At 45.3% G+C, this 18,870-nt stretch overlaps 2 protein-coding genes across 3 annotated transcripts in view; both read right to left on the bottom strand.

Annotated features, from left to right (window-relative positions):
• helz (helicase with zinc finger) overlaps positions 1-9,224 on the bottom strand; it is a 47,830-nt gene extending 38,606 nt beyond the window's left edge. For both annotated transcript variants that reach the window (XM_066704252.1, XM_066704254.1), the window contains exons 1-5: positions 9,168-9,224; positions 4,679-4,888; positions 3,776-3,812; positions 3,422-3,546; positions 573-629 (exon numbers count right to left, since the gene is read on the bottom strand). In XM_066704252.1, coding sequence (XP_066560349.1) covers positions 573-629; positions 3,422-3,546; positions 3,776-3,812; positions 4,679-4,870 — 411 coding nt within the window. In that variant the 5' untranslated portion in view covers positions 4,871-4,888; positions 9,168-9,224. The remainder of the gene's footprint in view (positions 1-572; positions 630-3,421; positions 3,547-3,775; positions 3,813-4,678; positions 4,889-9,167) is intronic.
• Positions 9,225-11,930: 2,706 nt separating this feature from the next.
• Positions 11,931-18,374, bottom strand: psmd12 (proteasome 26S subunit, non-ATPase 12). The gene is made up of 11 exons (XM_066704250.1): positions 18,139-18,374; positions 17,543-17,602; positions 16,962-17,090; positions 16,489-16,596; positions 16,041-16,145; positions 15,678-15,827; positions 14,342-14,476; positions 13,652-13,764; positions 13,255-13,429; positions 12,987-13,064; positions 11,931-12,644 (listed from the first exon to the last, which is right to left on the bottom strand). Exons 1-11 carry the CDS (start codon positions 18,241-18,243, stop codon positions 12,435-12,437), a joined length of 1,368 nt encoding a protein of 455 aa, XP_066560347.1. The 5' UTR covers positions 18,244-18,374; the 3' UTR covers positions 11,931-12,434.
• Positions 18,375-18,870: the final 496 nt, after the last annotated feature.

Genomic DNA, 18,870 nt, shown 5'->3' with positions numbered 1-18,870 from the left:
TCACAATGAACAGCCACAGATTAGGAATCATAACAGGATACAGGGACAATCATCATCATCATCATACTTTACTGCTTAAGCAGCCACTTCCACCTGAGTACGGCAACCTGATCTGAGACCAGATCCATTTCCAGTGCCAGTGGCTTTATCAGCTTTAAAAATATAATATGACAAGCCTAGACTTTAGATAAGCACATCTGAGTAAATAATGACATTAATTAAGCAATTGGGAGCCCCTGTTGGAACAAAAACCAGCACACACTGCAGCCCCCCCATGACTGGGCTCCGACATCCCTGAGCTACGGCCTCGGCTGCCACAGACATCAAGGTGTTCATAAAACACAGACGGAAGCCACACATTCGAGGAAAGCGGAGAACAAACTAAGTGGGATGTTTCAGCTCAGGTTACAGGCGACTCGGGTCATGTGGAGAAATGCGCGGTTTTCCGGGGCAGGTCATCGGGGGGGTGGGTTGGTTCTGCGGCCCACAGTGGCCGAATTCCCGGGCACGTCATCACTCAAAGCAATCGCAAACACCAGCAGGTGATCACTGATTTCAGTTCACACACTTACTTCAATTTCAGAGAGGACCATCTTCAACCTGCTCAGATCCTTCGTCACCATCCCATTCTAGGATAAACGGAGAGATGCGTTAAAGACTACAGGTATTTTACAAACTGTTTTTGACAATTCCTGTTAGAATTAGAAAGACACTGAGAACGAAACTCCGATAGCCGCTTGGCCAGTGAGCTTCCAGCATTTCTGACAGCCAAGGCATTTCCTTCAATGTTGTGTTTGTTTATTTCCCACTGCAGGTACAGCGAAGGACATCAAAATTATCTATGTTGCCAAAACATAGGTAAACTAGTAGACGGGGTACTGGCCACAGCCAGGGAGAATCCACTGGTCATAGGAAAAGCAAGGGCATAGGTTCTGCAAGACAAATTGAAAGAGACTAAAGAGCTGAAAGTCCAGGGTAGTTTTCTCTGAAATACTTCTGGTACCACGTGCATGGCCAGGGAGACAGGCAAAGATTTGAAAGTTTAACACGTGGTTGAAATCTTGGTGTAGGGAAGAGGGTTTAGATTTATGTAGTACTGGTCTTTCTTCTGGGATAGAAAGACCAATGCACAAAAATATCAAGAGAAAGAAAATGTTGTATAGCACATACAAAAGGGATAGAGACGAAACACAATACAAAGAATATGTTGAACTGCAAAAATGTTAAGAAAGGGATCAAGAAAGCAAAGAGGAAATTAAAATAGAAAGAAACATAGCTCTTGGAGCTAAAACTAATGTAAAGAGTATTTTTTCCAATACTACAACAGCCAGATGGTATATTTCCAACAAACACAATGTTAGGGTATATTGTCAAAAGTGTAGAATTGAGAACAAGCTCATCTGGATACTGTGTACAGTTCTGGGCTCCACACTTCAAGAACGATATCACTGTTCTAGAGCAGAGGTTCCCAAACTTTCTGGTGGCGCCCCCCAAAAACATTTGGGTCACAGCTCGCAAAACTGCCCCCCCCCCCGAAAATTCAACTATTCATTAAAGATGGCCACTATCGACAAGGGAATCTAACATTCGAAAGTTAATGTAATAATAATAATAAAATAATAATAATAATATTGATTTTATTTTAAAGCCTGTATGGTTGATTGGCTCTCTATGTAGCTGTAATGAAGATTGACGAGAGGGTGGGATTTGTTATTTCTTGTCTGTGATTGGCTGACAATGCGATCGGTGGAATTCTTGTAGCGCCACAGATTTCCACAGATCTGCAGAACGCGGCCAATGGCTTCCTCTCAGAGAATGTCTGTGTGGAAATACTTTGACAAAGTAAATTAAAACACTGTTAAGGGTATAATATGTGCAGTGCAATTAATATACCACAAATCTACAGCTGCTATGTTAACCCACCTAAAAGCCAAACACCCTTCTGCAACACTATGACAGAAAAGGAAAGCGGAGCAACAAACAAACTAATATTATAAAAACACACACAGCCAGCTATTGCTATACATTTTGTTTTCACTGGAACTTGAACATACAGGTATGTTTCCCGAATGTATTTAATAAAGTTGTTGTGTTTGAGTATTTTCAAATAAAGTTCAGAACTTCTAGCAATTGCAAAAATGGTCATATTGAATTATTTCGCATTTAATGCGTTTCCAAAACATTGCAGCAGAGAGTCCTGGCGAGCTCGTTTCCCACCAATCGATGGAGCTGCAAGTTATTCTTATGCATTTATTTTACCATCATTATCACCTCATATAAACTGCTGTGTATTTTGATCTGAAACTACCAATTAGCGGCTTTCACAGACGCTGCTGCCTGACAGTCCTCTATTCTGATTGGTCAGGACTGGATATGGAAGAATCCAATAACAGAGACCAATTTCCACTCTTTTGAGTCTCGACAGTAGAATTTGTTTTAATGTGTGTAAGTGTAGAAAAAGTAGTTTCACGGAGATAGGTCGATGCAAGAGAAATCAGTTCGTCCAATGCGATTTCAGCGGGGCGGCAATCAATGGTTGTCAGATCCCCTCGTGGATTTCCTGCGTCTTGTCTTGACTTTTTACACATTCATCTTTTTCCCTGCGGCCCCCCAAAAAGGGTCTTGTGCCCCCCCAGGGTGGCGCACACCACAGTTTGGGAACCACTGCTCTAGAGGCAGTTCAGAGGAGAGCAACCAGACTTATTCCAGGTTTGAAGGGAATGTCCTACTGAGAGACTGAGGAACTGAACCTTTTCACCCTGGAACAGAGGAGACTACGTGGGGACTTGATTCAAGTCTTCAAAATCATGAGCTTTTCCAGATCAGCAGGGACACACGCACCCGGGGACACAAATGGAAATTGGGCTTCAAGGCATTCAAGACGGAAAACAGGAGACACTTCTTCACACAGAGAGTCATCACATTCTGAACAAACTCCCAGGCGATGTGATTGAAGCTGAAAATTTGGGAACATTTAAAAATAGACTGGATAGGATCCTTGGATGAATTAATTATTAATGGACACCAAACGAGAATGATGGATCGAATGGCCTCCTCTCATTTGCAAACTTTATGTTATGTTCTTATTTGTTCATTAACTATTTATCATTTCCCCTCGTTAGAAAGAATTAACTTGGAAGGCTTAATTAAGGGAAGGTAAGAACATATGACCAACGGAAAAGCACTGATAAACAAGCCAAAATGACCGTCACCAATTTCAGGACTGTGTAGATTGACACGATTGTCTGATCTAATACACACAGGATGGGGGGCAAGGCCAGTGTATGTCACCAGGGTAACAAAGACTAAGGTACCGTTGCCACAAAGTGGCTGCCAATTGTCAAAACTCAACTGAACCTTTTGTTACTGCATTTCAGAAAAAGAAAGAAAACAAACAAATAAAACCAGCACAAGACTTTACCAGAGGTTCCCCAAACACCGCCTTTGAGAGGATGTTGGACACGGCCTGGAGGCTTCCTTCCACCAGCATGCTGCGCAGCACCGCATGGAGCGAGCCCGCCCCCCCCGCCAGCTCCTCCGTCAGCACTGCGGCCGCACAACACAAGAGCACAACACAGGGACTGTCAGCATCAGCGCTTTGTCAATTAAAAAAACGCTTTAAAAGTGCAGGAAAAAGGTAGGAGAGCGAATCAAACAGTGCAGCGTAAAACAACACAGGAAGACAGTGTGAAAGGTGCAAAGATACGTGAAAAAACTAAAACAGTCTGTCATCAGCATCTTGAAAATATTTTGATGAACAGAAACCCGGACTCACCATGTTTACAGTCTTCATCGGCTTCATCGTAGTTTTTCTGTTGAAACAAAGAGAAGAGAAGATGAGTTGGCACCTGCTCCCTTTCTCTTTTAAAAATTTCAGATCGTTTTCCTCACAGCCAGAGATGAGATGAGGGGAGGGGATGAGACGAGACCACACTCTTAAGAATGAGTGGAAACGAAGGAAGTGATAGCAAGCAACTTCCCCAAACTCAAGGGCAGATGATACGGATTTGTGTAGACCAGTGGTTTTCAAACCGGTCCTGGAATACTCCCTGCCCTGCTGGTTTTTGTCACAACTGAGGTCTTACTTGCTTAATTGAATCCTTAATTGCCTTAACAAAACAATATACCAGCAGGGCAGGGGGTACTCCAGGACCGGTTTGAAAACCCCTGGTGTAGACCATCAAGGATGAGTGGATCGGGGGATCGGTAGGATGACCAGCCAATCAGCAGTTCTGATTAATGGTGTGACATGGTCGTTCGGTACACATGAGGAGGGCAACTGGTACTGTACAGTCAAAACTACAAGTTTTTGGATGAAATATGGAGTTCGTTTTCTGATTGCAAAAGGACCGAAACCTTCCAGTGTCACATTCAAGTTTACCAAAGTGAACCAAACTCAGTTCTTTTGTCAAACAGACCAAAACCACCTCTTCTGGCGTCTCAGTTTGTTTTGGTTCAGTTCGTTTGCCAATCAAAATCAATTGTTCACTCCATTTATTCCCCAAACGAACCGAACCGCACTGAATACTAGTATGAACAAGCCCTGAGAGAACGATGGAAGGAGGGAGGGAGTGAGGGAGAAACAAAGGGAAGGAAGTGAGAGCAACAGAGGAAAGGAGTGAGTGAGTGATGGAGGGACAGAGCGACAGAGGGAGGGAGTGAGGGTGCGTATCCTCACCAGCTGCAGCAGGGCGGCGGTCCGGTACAGCAGAGCCTTGCTGCGGAGGAGGCCCTGCGTGGGGGGGCTGGGGGGCCGCAGGCTGAGGGACACCAGCGCCTCCGTGCTGAGCTTCACGGCTGCTTCGTACTCCCGCCGGCCCAACGATTCACACGCTTCTTCACATGACTTCTCTGGCCTCCTGTCTGCCATGACTTAGAGACAGAATTTCTGGGGAGAATTGAGGGAAAAAAGGCAGGGAGAACATCAGTTTTTGTTTTGTTATTTGTAATACCCAGCTGAAGAGAAACAAGCGTTTCAAGCTGTTTAATGGGAACAGTTTTTTGTTGTATTGGGTGGGAGGGGTTCCTGATCTGAGCCACTCTGATCCAGTATCAACACTTCACCCAACTGTACTCAAACATGGCCAACAGAGCAGCAGACAACGATCACAATACAGCACCATTTTCTGTCCATTTTGTTTTCCAGATGCTCTCAAACTATAAGTGGAATAAATTAACACTTCATAAGAAGTAAATACAGGTTAGAATCAGTACCATGTGTTTTGGTTTTGTTACTATCATCATGCAGTAACATGTTTCTGAAAAGCTGTTTTTATCAACTAAATTATTTCATTGCAAGTGACCTTTAGCCATCACTCAGCACGGTTTCTGCAGCAACTCTCATCAAGCAGTGCATTAGGATGCTGGACAGCACATTGTGCGATGCTCCATCACAATCTGCTGAGCCTCTCATTTGTCGTTTCAGGCTACATCTCACAGTCCAACAGCTTGGACAATTTTATTTATATTTATTTATTATTATTACATAACAAATCTGAGCGCAGATGACGGATGCTTCATTTCAGAGGCTCAGTTGCCCCCCCAGGGCTCTACTTAGCCTACAATACTCAGAAACAAACAAAAAATATATATATATATAAAAACGTGAATGACCCACATGCCCTCACTGAACCCAATCGATCTCCTCCTGCAGCGAATGGGGATAAACTGAACTCAGCTGCATGCAACTGCTGGTTTGATTGTTATTATTTTAGTTTTTGCCATTGAAAAAGGTTTTTACGGTTGTCAATTCTCTGTTAAAACTCGGGGCAAACAGGAGATCACCTTTGCAAAAGTCCAGTTCTCATCATGGCAGGCAATAATTCCAGATGTGTGTAATATAAGATGCTGACATAAATAGGCGAAGTGGTGATGAACGCATTTTAAAACCTCTTTCCCTCCTCACAGAGAATGGATTGACAGAGCAGGCATCCCGTGCCCAGCCTCAGGGTGGAATGCATTACCCCCCGCACTTCTGACGACCTGCAATCGGAGAGTCACTGGTCTTTACTCAGTGCGCTCTGGATCAATTTAAATTTCATTGGCATTTTTCCTGCCCCGTCAGGCGAGACAGTCCGTCGTTGCTGGTGCTCCAATATAGCACAGCTTCCAGGCTCGTAATAGGGATCTCAGTACTCACCCCACAGTGCAGTGTGCTATACCACCCTACCCTAAACGCACAGGACAATCTGTGATATGTCATCGGGATCCGAGACGACCCGGGACCGGGCAAAAAGCGAACCAACACGGCCAGTGTGTGTGCAAGCTGCTTGTTTAATATCAGCAAAACGAAGAGAGCAGTTTAGAGGAGTGAAGGGATTCAAAAACAAATGCAGAATTTATCTTTTGGAGAGAAAAATAAATCTGAGTCAACCCCACTCTCATATTACGTGCCATCACACAGCCTTGCAGGAGAGAGAAGGGAGGGGAAAAAAAAGGTATTTTGGATGATGCAAGAATGTGCTTTATCACCACAAACCCAAATTTGCTGAGCTCCGAGTAACTTTCCTGACCTTCAGTAATTACTATTTTTCTGCTCTCTGCTGACGTGAGATTATACAAGCAGCATGGAATAATATCTCTGCCTCTAATCTCACTCTGAGGATACAGCACAACACGTACAATTCAACAACCTGCGGAAGAATATTCCAGCGAATGCACAAAAAGATCCAGGCAACCCAAACCGAGCAGCAGCCTGGATCACACCGCCTGAGCGACCGTTCTTGATAGCAGCTCGCTCTGAGCATTTGTTTCTAGTTTCTTCTATCATTAAAGGAAAACATTTCACTTACTCAGAAAGTTGCAGAAACATAAGGATCAATGAACTCTTCCAGGAATCTAATTAAAGTCTACAGAGGAAGGTAGGCGGAACACTTTACCGCCACAATGCTGACAATCCTTTCTGCCTGCCTGAGCCATCCCATGAACAGGATTTTAGCCTAAACTTCTGCTGGAGATAATGCATATGAATGTCTCCTCCTTTGATCCACGAGTTGGCACTGCAAGGTCATTGAAATTCAGGGAAATCCTCACGTTTCTCATGCACAGTAAGACCCAAAATCATTAGTCAACAGCTTTGAGAAATAAGCAGATTTGCAAAGGGGGCAAAAATACTACAATAAGTTCCCCTAATTAACTCCCTAAAGCCACATACAGCAGCACAGGAAATCAAATCCAAGGATCAGGGCAACAGACATGAACTGACCTTCTGCTTGGATCTCTGCAATAAAAGGGATTCCAAAACTAACATGTAATTCAGATTCTATATATACACAAAATATACTGCACCAGTCCAGATGCAGCCTTAATCCAACTGCAGTTGTCAACAATTTAGTTTATGTAGCACATGACAATAATGGACATTCGCTTCAGTCTGACAGAAACACGTTTCCATAACTTAACTTCAGTGAAATAAACACACCCCAATCCCTTTCCCATCTGCAAGAACATTGTGTCAAGGTCTATAATTTGTGAACACATGGGCAACTTCCACTTAGACCTAACCCAGACAACACTTTTGATTATTTTCCGATCAGCAATAGATATCAAACGGGATACAGAAATTCAGTTCTTTGTGAAGTGTTATAAAATTAAAGTCACACATATATCACAAATGCTCTCTGTTTAGCTCTCCCACAGAAACAGAAATCACCCAGCAGTCCCCATTGCTCACATTTCTCTGAATATAAAGGGAATTCTGCCAAAATGGAGAAGGGACTAACCATTTCTACATCACCCCCAACACTTACAAACACACACATCCCCAGACACGGTCCCTCTGGAGCCGTCAACGCAACTCAACTGAGATTACTGGTTCTGAAAGTCCAAAAAACACCACTATGATATACATGCATGCATATCAGCAAACACTGGATCTGATCCTAGCTGGGCCCGTGCTTGCATAACAGAAGGTGATGCAGAGAAGTTATTGAACGTGTGATGTGTAAATCGTTTAGTTCTGTTTTTCCTTTTTAATTGCTCATTCAGATTCAAGCATTCTCTGGTTTGTTACCAGGCATGACCCAATGCGAGTGTCTTTGGATTTAAAGAGAAGCCAGCAGCAGAGCAGCACTCGTAAAGATTGAAAACACTTGAAAACATCCACCTTTATAGACAGCACGAGCAGCAAGCAGGGGGAGAAATGAGAGAGGCTGCAAAATGTTTTTTTAAAATGATTGCAACTCATTCTGTATTAATTGCAAACATAAGGCAAAACATTTTGGCTCACTTAATAGTTCTATTATAGTGACCATGATCACCATTATGTGATTGTGTGTTTCTGTGCTTCTCTGGATGGACACAGACATTAAAAATGCACTGGTTTGCAGCAGGGGTGCATGAACTAAAAGCACAGACCCCGGTCCTAACAATGGGGTCGGGGGAGGCCGAGGTCTTCCCTGCTGCCCCCCGTGACACAAGCTCGGTGCTTCAAATCTCCCCCCAGATCTGAACTGCTCTGCACATTTCCATCGCCCGGGGTCCAATTTGACACGATCGCTCCTAAAAAGGTCATCTGGACAGTTACAAAAACATCAACAGCCTCTCTTTGGATTCCGGGTCAGTTAATAATAGACGCCGGTGTACGGGCTGTGTGAGTGTGTAGTAGGGCTCCGTGCAGCTCTTATAACAAAGTGGGAGACAACACCACCCCCACCCGTGTGGGGGCTTCTTGCGGCGGGGTTGTTCTGGCGGGTCAGGTCGGACAAGTTTGCCTCCCCTGATTGACAAGTGCACTCGGCTTGTGTGTGCAGATACCGACACACAGCCCCCCCCCCAGCCCCTCAGCGCCGGGGATGAGCACCTGGGGGAGCCCGGGGCTGGGGGGCAGCAGCTGCACGTCCTGCCCAGTATATAACCGCTTGCACCGAGCTCTGCGACGCTCACACCGAGTGCAGGGCTCTTTCCCCGTCTGCAAGCCGCGCCGATGTCAACAGCGGGGCCTCTCTCTCGCAGCCCGGACGCAGACGATAGCGGTCCGCGGCCTTGCTTTTCAGGCTCGGTATTTATCTCCAACGCTACCCCGCCGCCCGGGCTCTCCGACACGGCGCCGACGGACTCGCTTACGGGCCGCTCTCTTTCCCCCCGAACGGCCAGCCGGGCACCGTCGCCGTCCCACTTTCGCGCAGAGTCGCGGCGCACGGAGCTGGAAATGGGAAGTCTGTACTCACCTAGCTTTACTTTCTACGCCATCTTGCATCCACTTGTCAGCCTCCCGCAAAGCATTGTGGGTCCGGGGCTCTGCTCGCTTCCTGGACAGCTGGCGGTGCCGGGGGTTGCGCTGATGGAGGGGCTGCTGCTTTCTCACCATAAACATGGACCTGTTACTCACGAAGTGCACTGAGTTTGTTGTAGATACAGTGGAGTCTACACAGCACGTTTATTGTGGTTTTCTCGCCAAAATAGATACACACCAGGACACCCGGAGGAGGCAATAAAGGTATCACCTGATGTGTGTGGTTGGTGTTTGTGTGCGTTTTATTTCCCGTAAGGTGCAGATCACAATCTCTTAATATCGCTTTCCACGTTATATCACAGCAGCCCGGCGCTCTTTTCTTGTTTCTTTAACGTCAAATGTATTTAAATACATTTTGAAATGGAAAGAAACTAAAGTAGGTCGGCAGGGCTGGGTCTGTTCGCATTGTCAGTGAACTTAAGATGATCAAACAGGTGTGTTTTTATTTGCAATTCAAACAGAGCAGCTCAATACATCATTAAAGTGGATTAAGGACTGCAAACCAGGATCTCTTCAAAGGTTGGCATACATTCAGGCAGGCAGGCAAGCAAGCCCACAATGGCAGAATATTTTGAATGGCCCAGTCTTGTTTTTAATTTATCTCCTTAAATAAATAAATACATGCAGGCAAACAATCCATTTCCTTAAGATGAAATCCCCAGTTATTGTAACTGTAGCCCAGGGAAGGAAGGCGAAAATGGAGTCCCCATCTTAGAGGATCTGCAGGAAATAGTTTTAAATTGTAATAATCCCAAGGAACGTGTGAATCCACTACACAGGAGAATAGTAGAAGGTCCATTTCCCTGTCTGAGCCACTGTGAGTTCTCATGTCATCTAGCAGTGTCGTAGGTGACAGCAGAGACTAGGAGTCTTTGCCTCAAAATAGTGTGTTAATGATACCAACAAGAACAGGAACCAGGTAATTGAAAATCTCAAAAACAGGTCAACTGTGCAGAACAGCACTGGTGACATCACCCCCTGCTCAGTGACTATAAGAAGCTTTTGGAGAGCCTTCAAACAATTACAATTTCAAAAGAAAAGGAAAACATACATTTTTTTATGAAGTGGGAGGCATGATTAGTCACCTTGGATCAATCCAGTCTACCAATAGTGTTTTGACTAGAGATTGCCGGCAGAGATCGTTCCCAAATTTAATCATCATAGCAGTGGCAGTAACACTAATCCAGGGTAGAGCAGCTGCTGGTTTCCAGTTCATCTGTTTCTCATGTGAACAACTAAGCAGTGAGAGGGGTCTAAACTCACTTCCACACACACAGCAAAGTGTCTGCTGTGATGCATCTATAATCGAGTGTGTGACCCCCATTGGCATCTGAGATAAAACTCATCAGAGGAACATTACATTGTTTCACACATCGCCCTGTATTGTCCCCTCTCCCCTTGACGCTACCCCCTGAGCTGGACAGAACAGCTTCTTCTGTTCAACCTTTTCCCCCTCCATCACATCTGACATTGCCAACGTGACATTCTTCTCTGGAGTGAGATTCTTCACTGTGCAGATACATCTCCAGTGTATTAATCTGCCCTTGTGCGGCTCTGTGTGTTTGACTAACGAAGTAGACTGTGGGTTTGTAGGGACAATGGGGCTATGTGTCAGACTCGGCCCAGGTCTAACAGTGAAGAGGATCTGAATAGCTGCCCTGGTGCGGGGGATGTTGAGCTGGGATCTACAGAGACACCTGAACGCACTCCACTGAGAGGCGAAGTGCCCTCAATCTGAGACAAGGATACTTGATAGGAAGCCTCTCAGCTCTGGTTAAGAATGAACTGAGGTCTACTCACAGTGCAGAGAATAACAACGGAAATGATGCTCTGATATTCATCCTGTTTTGATGACACACAGCTGATGTGGTGTGACGGGGCCATTACCAGGCAGCAGTGACTCAGTGCGGGGGAATGGTTTAAAAACAGGGCCTCGCTGGGGCTCGTTTCAAGCTGAGAGCTGGCATCATGGCTTTGAGATCCATAAATAATCCCACCAAGAAAGAAAAATACTGTGAGCCTTCAGGAAAACACAATTCACACAACATCACCACTATCTTATTATTACTCACCCACTCACTACCCCGTTTGAAACAGAGTTAATGTGGAGCCCAGTTATTTATTGATTCACTAATTTAACCGCTGCTTCCCAAGCTGGCAGGACACACAGGAGATGGAAAAGTTCTCTTGGCATCTCCCTTCCCAAACACAATGGCCGACGGCGCCCCGAGTCCGTCTCCCCAGCGCAGCTCGGTCAGAACACAGGGTGAATGAAGTGGAGAGAGAGACATACTATTTCTGTGTCTCCAACCCCCCACCACCTCGTTGCCACAACAGGTCAGGCTTAATATGATGTAAAGCTCACACCGGAGATGAAGGATTAGCAGGGGACACTGGGGAAGGGCAGAGTTTAAAAACACACCTCTAGATTAGACCCCAGAGACAGACAGGAATTTAAATATTTAAATTCCTGTCTGTTTCTGGGAGTAAGAGATTTCTTTCTAGTCTATTTCTCTTATTTCCACCACATTCAGAAAAAACCCAAACACACAGCAAACCAACAGATCGTAATCCAGAAAAGGCCAGGCCTGGACAAATGTTAAAACCCTCCTTGGTTTTACGAAAGTGTGAATGTTTATTAGTATTATTAATAACGCAGAAATATTCGTTAGACCCCAAAAAACAAAGTCACCCAGAGTTACAAGCAGTCTTTTAATACAGCACATATTGCTTGTGTCACACGTAACTACATCCCTTATCATGACGGTTACATGTCAAACCTGTGAGAACACAAAAGACACGTACGCCCCATCTGTGGGCGACAGCCACGCTAGCATACATGCATGAGGTACAAAATAATGACGGGACAGTTAACCAACACAGTCCAAATGCTGCCAGGTCTCAGGGGAACCTTTAAGATACAGGCTGGATCGGGTTTTGGGGAGAAAATAGATCAGACTTATTCTTCCTGCATCTTCTTAAAAAAAAAAAAACGATTAAAAAATTAGAAATATGGAAAACTACAACAGGTTTACAATAACCGCTAAGGAAACAAGGACCGGGCGCCGGTCTCATCCACGCAACGCAACTTTAAGCTGGAATGACCTGCGCAAGGCCAGCGTCGCCTCTCCCACCCGGACGACACTCCGAAACACATTGTCCTTTAATCAAACTCGGATCGAGGGATTCGTTTTATTATGTTTTATTGAAGGTTGTGAATCATCTCCTCCTTGGCGATCAGGTGTGTGGTTTTGTTCACCAGGGACATGAGCGAGTTCAGTTTGTGCGACCAGTCGTTCAGGATGTCGTTGGGGTCCTTTGGCCGCTGGAAGTTGATGACGCCGGCCATCCGGTCCACTTTGGCGTAGATGGTCTTGCTGACGACCAGGCTGGAGAGGAATTCCTCCGACTCCTACGGGACAAAATCGAGTGGTTGGTTGGTTGGTCTCAGACCGTATAAGAGCTTTCAATTATTATTTAGCTTATATTGGGTGTTACTGTGGTTATAGAGCCTTCACTGGCCAGGGTTATGGTTTAAATAATGCTCCAGTCCACAGCAGCGACACAGGCACATCAATGTACAATATTTTAGCAGCATTTTCAAGTGATATTGGGCTTTCCTTCAGTGGCAACTACAAGAATTATGTCCACAATGAGAAAAAAAGACATCCAGTCAGAGGTCAGAGTCCTTTTACAGTAAAACACCGGACTACCACGAATACTATAACATAGTATACCATGAAAAAGCACTCACATCGATAGACAGGTCCAGAAGTCCAGCCATGCGCTTCATGGTGATGCGTGTGTAGTACTTGGCCATGATCCGTATGTTCTGGGCGGAGAGGAAAGAACACATCACTTCACAGACACAAATACTGTACATTTCTAAAACTGAAAACACATTAAAATGGTCAACAAAATGGGGACTGTTTTTGGTCTTGTTTCACTTGCAAAACCAGTCACTGTGCAGAAACGACTGGAAAACACCTACATGAACTCCGGGAGTGTTTTGTTTTACTCACATGCTCCACGACTCTGTTCTTCAGGTCCTTCCATCTCTTCTCGCCCTCCTCCGTGTACGCGAACACGTCTGTGGCCGGGCTGTCGGGAGACCCCTCTCTCAACTCCTTCCCATAATCCTCCACCAGGGCCGCCCAGCGCATCAGCTCCATCGTGGTGAACTGCTTCAGCAGATCCCTGGCAGGAGAGACGGCTGGCTCGTTATGGCAGTGTTATCCTTCGCCGGTTCCCTGGCAGTGTATGTGTGTTTGCGTGGATTTAATTTGCTTCAGCTGACAGTCTGGGAGTTGTAAATACAGCCCTCTCTGACTAGTAATCAGCCTTGTAAACATACGGGAAGGTCCTGAGATTGTTAAACCTATAAACGGTTTACCTTTGACATTTCAGAACAGAACTTACTTGTATTTGGGAATGTCCTCCAGTTTCTTATCAGTGTTGATTCTGTGAACTAAGTCGGACTGCTCGTTGTCATAGGGGGCCAGGATTACATACAGAACCACACTCTTTAAAGCCTGCAACGCAAAAGGGAGAGACATGCCAGTCAACAGCTGTCCAAACTTAAAAACTGTTCTCATGCCAAGAAAACGGTGAGGCGAGACAAACCAAAGACAGGAAACTGATTGCGTTGACTCTTGCTTACTCCTGGTACAGACTGAGTTAAACCTACATCTGCTTTAGCTGAGCTGATTGTACAGATTGTGCTCTGAGCTTTGTGGAGCTCATGTCTTATTCAACACCATCGTGTCCGCGTCTCTCTCGGCGTAATGAACAATGCGAGACAAGCAAATTATCCTTGCCCCGGACTGGCTCACGGTCCCTCATCGCCCTTAAGCTTTACAGCGACTCTAGTGATTCATGATTAGTCACTCTAGAGACGGCAAATAAATAATTTAACTAACAAACAACAACGTAGAGCGATTTATTCTGAGAGGCAAACACCAACTCCTGTGTTGAGTCTCCCACCAGCCCCCAGGAAGACGACAAAGTCTCCAGGCCCCAAGTTAATGATGTCAACACCTTCCTACACACCAGCCTGCAGAGACGCCACGCTCAATACATTCGATTAAACTCAACTGGGTTCATCCTTACCTGCTGCCACTTGGCACTGTCCTCCAGGATGCAGGGGGTGTCATAAATGGCACGGTAGTGTTTGCAGATGGAGAGATAGGACCCCTCGTGTAGATCAACCTGGATCATTAGATTGTAGTATTTCAACTTCAGATCCTAGAACACAGGATGGACAAGCGGGTTAGAAAATCAGCATCGCAAATGAAAACGACGTTCAGGAAGTTTAACATTGAAAGCATGTTTTAGCTACAGGATAAAGAAAAACACAACAAAAGAGATGAGGGACATTGGGGCAGTTCTGTTATTTATCCTCTCTCACCCGTGAAAACGCTGTGGGGAAACTCATCAAGAGCACAACGCTTGGTACTCATACATGTCATTGGTCCTTTTAGCCCCCAGCCCCACTCCACCCTTGAGCAACTACAACCCCCAATACCAGAACACACACACACACACACACAAATATACAACCCAGCAATGTCTTAAGTGCTGTGTGGAACTACATTAAGCATCTCCGAACATCAAACAATATTCAAAAGCTGCTCCCCAAACAACCGAAGCAGCTTTGGGGAATTTAAGAGGCTTGGGTAGAAAAACACGAAATCTGCGATAATCCACATTTTCAACACTGTTTCAGTTTCGTCTCCCGATCGTGTTGACATAAACCGCGTGTGGTTATCCAACAGCCGAGGATCACACAAAGAGCCGGCTTACTTAGAAAATTAACTGCCTCGGATATTACACGTTTTAAGCCGCGTTGCATTAATCTGCAGCGTGTGATCTGTTTTATGTGGCTGTGATGGATGGCAGGCATCACAGCATGGCTCAGAAGGTGAGCAACACCAGAGGCGCAGGTCAAATCGTGGAGGGGGGGGGGGGGGAAGACTGTTTACACGCCACACGTTTATCCTGCAGACATCCAATTAGAGTTCCTCAGACCCATTTACACCCGGAACACAAATTCCGTCCCTCTAGGGGATGCACAGCTGTGATCACTCTTGTATATAGGCAGCAAGAGCACCAGGTGTCTTGTGATCACTTGGACAAAACTTGGCTGGCTTTTAAGTATTGTGAATCAGCAAAATAACATTTTGAAGTTAAAAGTTCAAACAGATTAATGCAATGTTCTCTTGCGCTTCCAAAAACAGCAGCCAGGCAGCGTTCAAAAGCTGGGGAAAGCACTAAACAAGCAAAACAACAACTCAATGATTAAAATCAGAACGAGCTTTTGATTTGACCACATTTAAGCTACACAACAAACCTGTTGCAATCTCATTTATTGGCAGACAATCCCATGAAGGAGAATACTTTAACAACGTCTTCAGATTGCTACCGAAAACAAAGCGCCTGCTCTCACCTCTGACCCTTCCTCCTGGAAGAACTTGGTGTTGATCTTCTTGCTTATGATCTGCGTGCGGATGTAGTCTTTGACTGCGATGCACAGCCTCATCTGCTCCAGGATGAACTCAACCTTCTCCTTCTTCTCCATCGAGCCGTACGTCTCAACCTGTTCAAGGCAAGCGCTTGTCAGTTTGTTTCATTTCCAACAGAAAAGCCTGCCTGGGTTTTTAAAACCATCGTCATACTCCTGAAGTCCCCAACCTATCTGAAGCAGAGGATAACTAAGGCCAAGTGTTTTCATTTGAATGTGGAGAGGTCTCAGTCACGCCAGGTGTGCCTCTGTAACCAGTGATGGGACGTCAGGGCAGACATCACTCACCTGTAGCTCCTGCAGGATCGCCGCAGCCTCCTTCACTTCTCCACTCTGCTCCTTTATGTTGGCCAGGGTCTTGGTCAGCCGGGCGCGCTCGATCTCCACATAGATCTGGGGAATTAAGGAGGGTCATTGTTTACTTAGCTCCTTTATGACGCAACATCTTCACCTCTGGCTTCTGCTTGAACAAACATTAAAGAGCCTTGACCATGAGTCCCAGGTGGCCTGGTAGCAGCTATAGTTCTTAATGATTAAGATTGTCCTTGATACTAAGAAGTGTCAATTTTAAAGTGCTTCATATCTACATTAATTTAATTTACTGAAAAATCTTTAATTGTTTCACTTTGTAAGAGAGCTGTCTATAATATGGTGTCAGAGTAACATATTGTCACATAGTTTGCCATGTGATAACACTCCCCTAGCTGAACTGGTATCACCCAGAAGCACAACCCACCTTCCCCGCAGTGACCGTGCGCAGGGTGTCGATGAGCCGCAGCTTGGTGGGCAGGTCTGTCACCGTGTCCACGTAATTGTAGCACTCCTGCACCATCTTGGCAACAGCCTAGAGAGAAGAACAGGGCGGGCCAGTCAGGTAAAGAGGGTTTTGTTGGGTTTGGTTTTTCAAGCAGATTTTCACCGCTACATAATCTGCTGTGCACACAAACTGGAGACATTGAGATTGATAGACTTCCTTGTTCTAGATCAGCCTAGTGCACAAATACTCACTGGAGCCTCAGTACACATTGTCACAGCATCATGCGTTACCAGTGTGCAAATTACCTTTTTCCCCAGTGGAATCGTTGTCTTGGAAACAGGGGGCAGCCGTAGGCATGTGATACTGATAACAATCCTTGATGTATTAAACGCTGTACAGTGACACTTAAGTCACACTGTCAGGGTGGATGTCAGTCCGTGCAGAAGCCCCACCTGTTTCAGCTGGCTCCTCCTCTTGGACAGCAGCATGATGTTCTCATTCAGGGTGTCCCAGTCCTTGGCCTCGTAGCACATCTGCACAATGGCCACCAGGATGCGGGAGGTGGACACCATGTCCGATGCCTGTGATGGACAGAACAGGTCCGAAATTATCCAGCAGGAAAAATAACACTTTACTATTTTGCATTCTTATTAATAACTCCTTATAACTCAGCATTTATAGATTTGTAGATTCTCTACGTATTTCTGCAGCAGCAGTTGTGGCACCGTGAGTCTAAGAGTTTAAATGTTTAAATGTGGTGGGCAACCTGCAGCCCACAACCACCCAAAAATAAAGAAGAAAGTATTCTCATTATGACTGCTTATTTTCCATCAATGTGTTAACCCCTTAATACACTGTTGGTATGCATTTACTGCATTATATTGCTCTTTTTTAATTAAAATATAGTATGTGTGGCTTGTAATTTTAACACAGGGGTCTTGCAGTCCTGGCAGTTATCGGAAAGCCCAAATCGCAGCCAACTGATTGGTTCAGGAGCTCACCACTGATGTAACACAAATCAGTATGAACTTACTGTTCTAGTTTGCTTTTCCAAAGACAGCAGACTTTCAATGGCCTCCTGAAGTCTCCCTTCCTGAAAGAGATGAACAAATGATACATACATTTAAACAATCATATACATACATACACACACACACACACACACACACACACACACACACACACACACACACACACACACACACACACCTATAGAGGGTGAAGGTGGGTATTGACTGAATCAGACCTGCTCAGACCTGTAGCATTTGTTCAATTGTGTAATAAACAAGCATATAATCACATGGCGACTGGCACCGAATACAAGGTTACACAATAACATGATGCACATTAAACACACTGGGCATGTGATGAGACAGCGGCTACAGAATTCACACAATGAAGCCACTGAATAATAACACCATCACACAGATGGGGCGACTCTCCTCACTAACAGCCGATACTGCTCTCTCTCAGTCTGACGCAGCAGGGAGATACAATGCATCTCTATAAGTCATAACGTGATGTTATGAATGAATTAAAGCAGTGCGATCCGGCTCTCTCTCCGCCGCTGACAGGGCCTACGGCAGCCAGCATGACTCAGCCCGGCCCCGGCGCCTGCATCTCACTCACTTTGGCCATCTTCTCGCACTCCGGGACGCGCTGCTCCACGGCCGAGCTGTAGTCCACCTCCATCTTCACGATCTTCCCGTCCGCTCTCTCCGACGATTCGGCCATTTTCGCAGCGTTGCAAGGGGATCTCGGACAATAACAAACCGGTAAACCTGCAGGTAAATCCAACCGCTCTGTGCGCTTCCCACCGTGCGCTGGCTGCCACTTCCGACTGCTGTGTGTCGCCAACCGGAAGCTGACAGGCGCGACCAATGGGAAGGCAGCTGCGGAGGCCGCCTAAACGTAGCGAAGGACCCACGCAGGACCCCGAATGAATTTTAGGCAGGCAATGGGTTAGTTAGCACACTCGATTTTATGTTTAAAGTGCGGTACTGATTGAATTGTAGTTTTGTAAACTTATCGAGTTAGACTCACTATGACGCTTTTCACTTATTTTTCACATTTGATTTCATGTACGTCGAATAAATAAAACGAATATAAGAGACTTTGAGCGAACGTTTACATGCAACTGGTTATGTGACGTAATTTATAAGCTGTAATACGGTATTCTAGCGAGCTACGTCATTAATAACAGTAATACACTACAGTATAAAGTGCCCCTCGCACTACTGTGAAGAAAGCTTTCGATTATAAACGATTATAAAAGCTCTAAACGATTATTTGTAATTCAATATGATACAACCATTATTACAATTAAGTATAAATAGTATGAGCATGTATTTGGTATTAATT

The sequence above is a fragment of the Amia ocellicauda genome, chromosome 5 (assembly GCF_036373705.1).
Source record: "Amia ocellicauda isolate fAmiCal2 chromosome 5, fAmiCal2.hap1, whole genome shotgun sequence".
In the NCBI taxonomy this organism is placed as follows: domain Eukaryota; kingdom Metazoa; phylum Chordata; class Actinopteri; order Amiiformes; family Amiidae; genus Amia; species Amia ocellicauda.
This window is presented reverse-complemented; position numbering and strand designations above follow the sequence as displayed.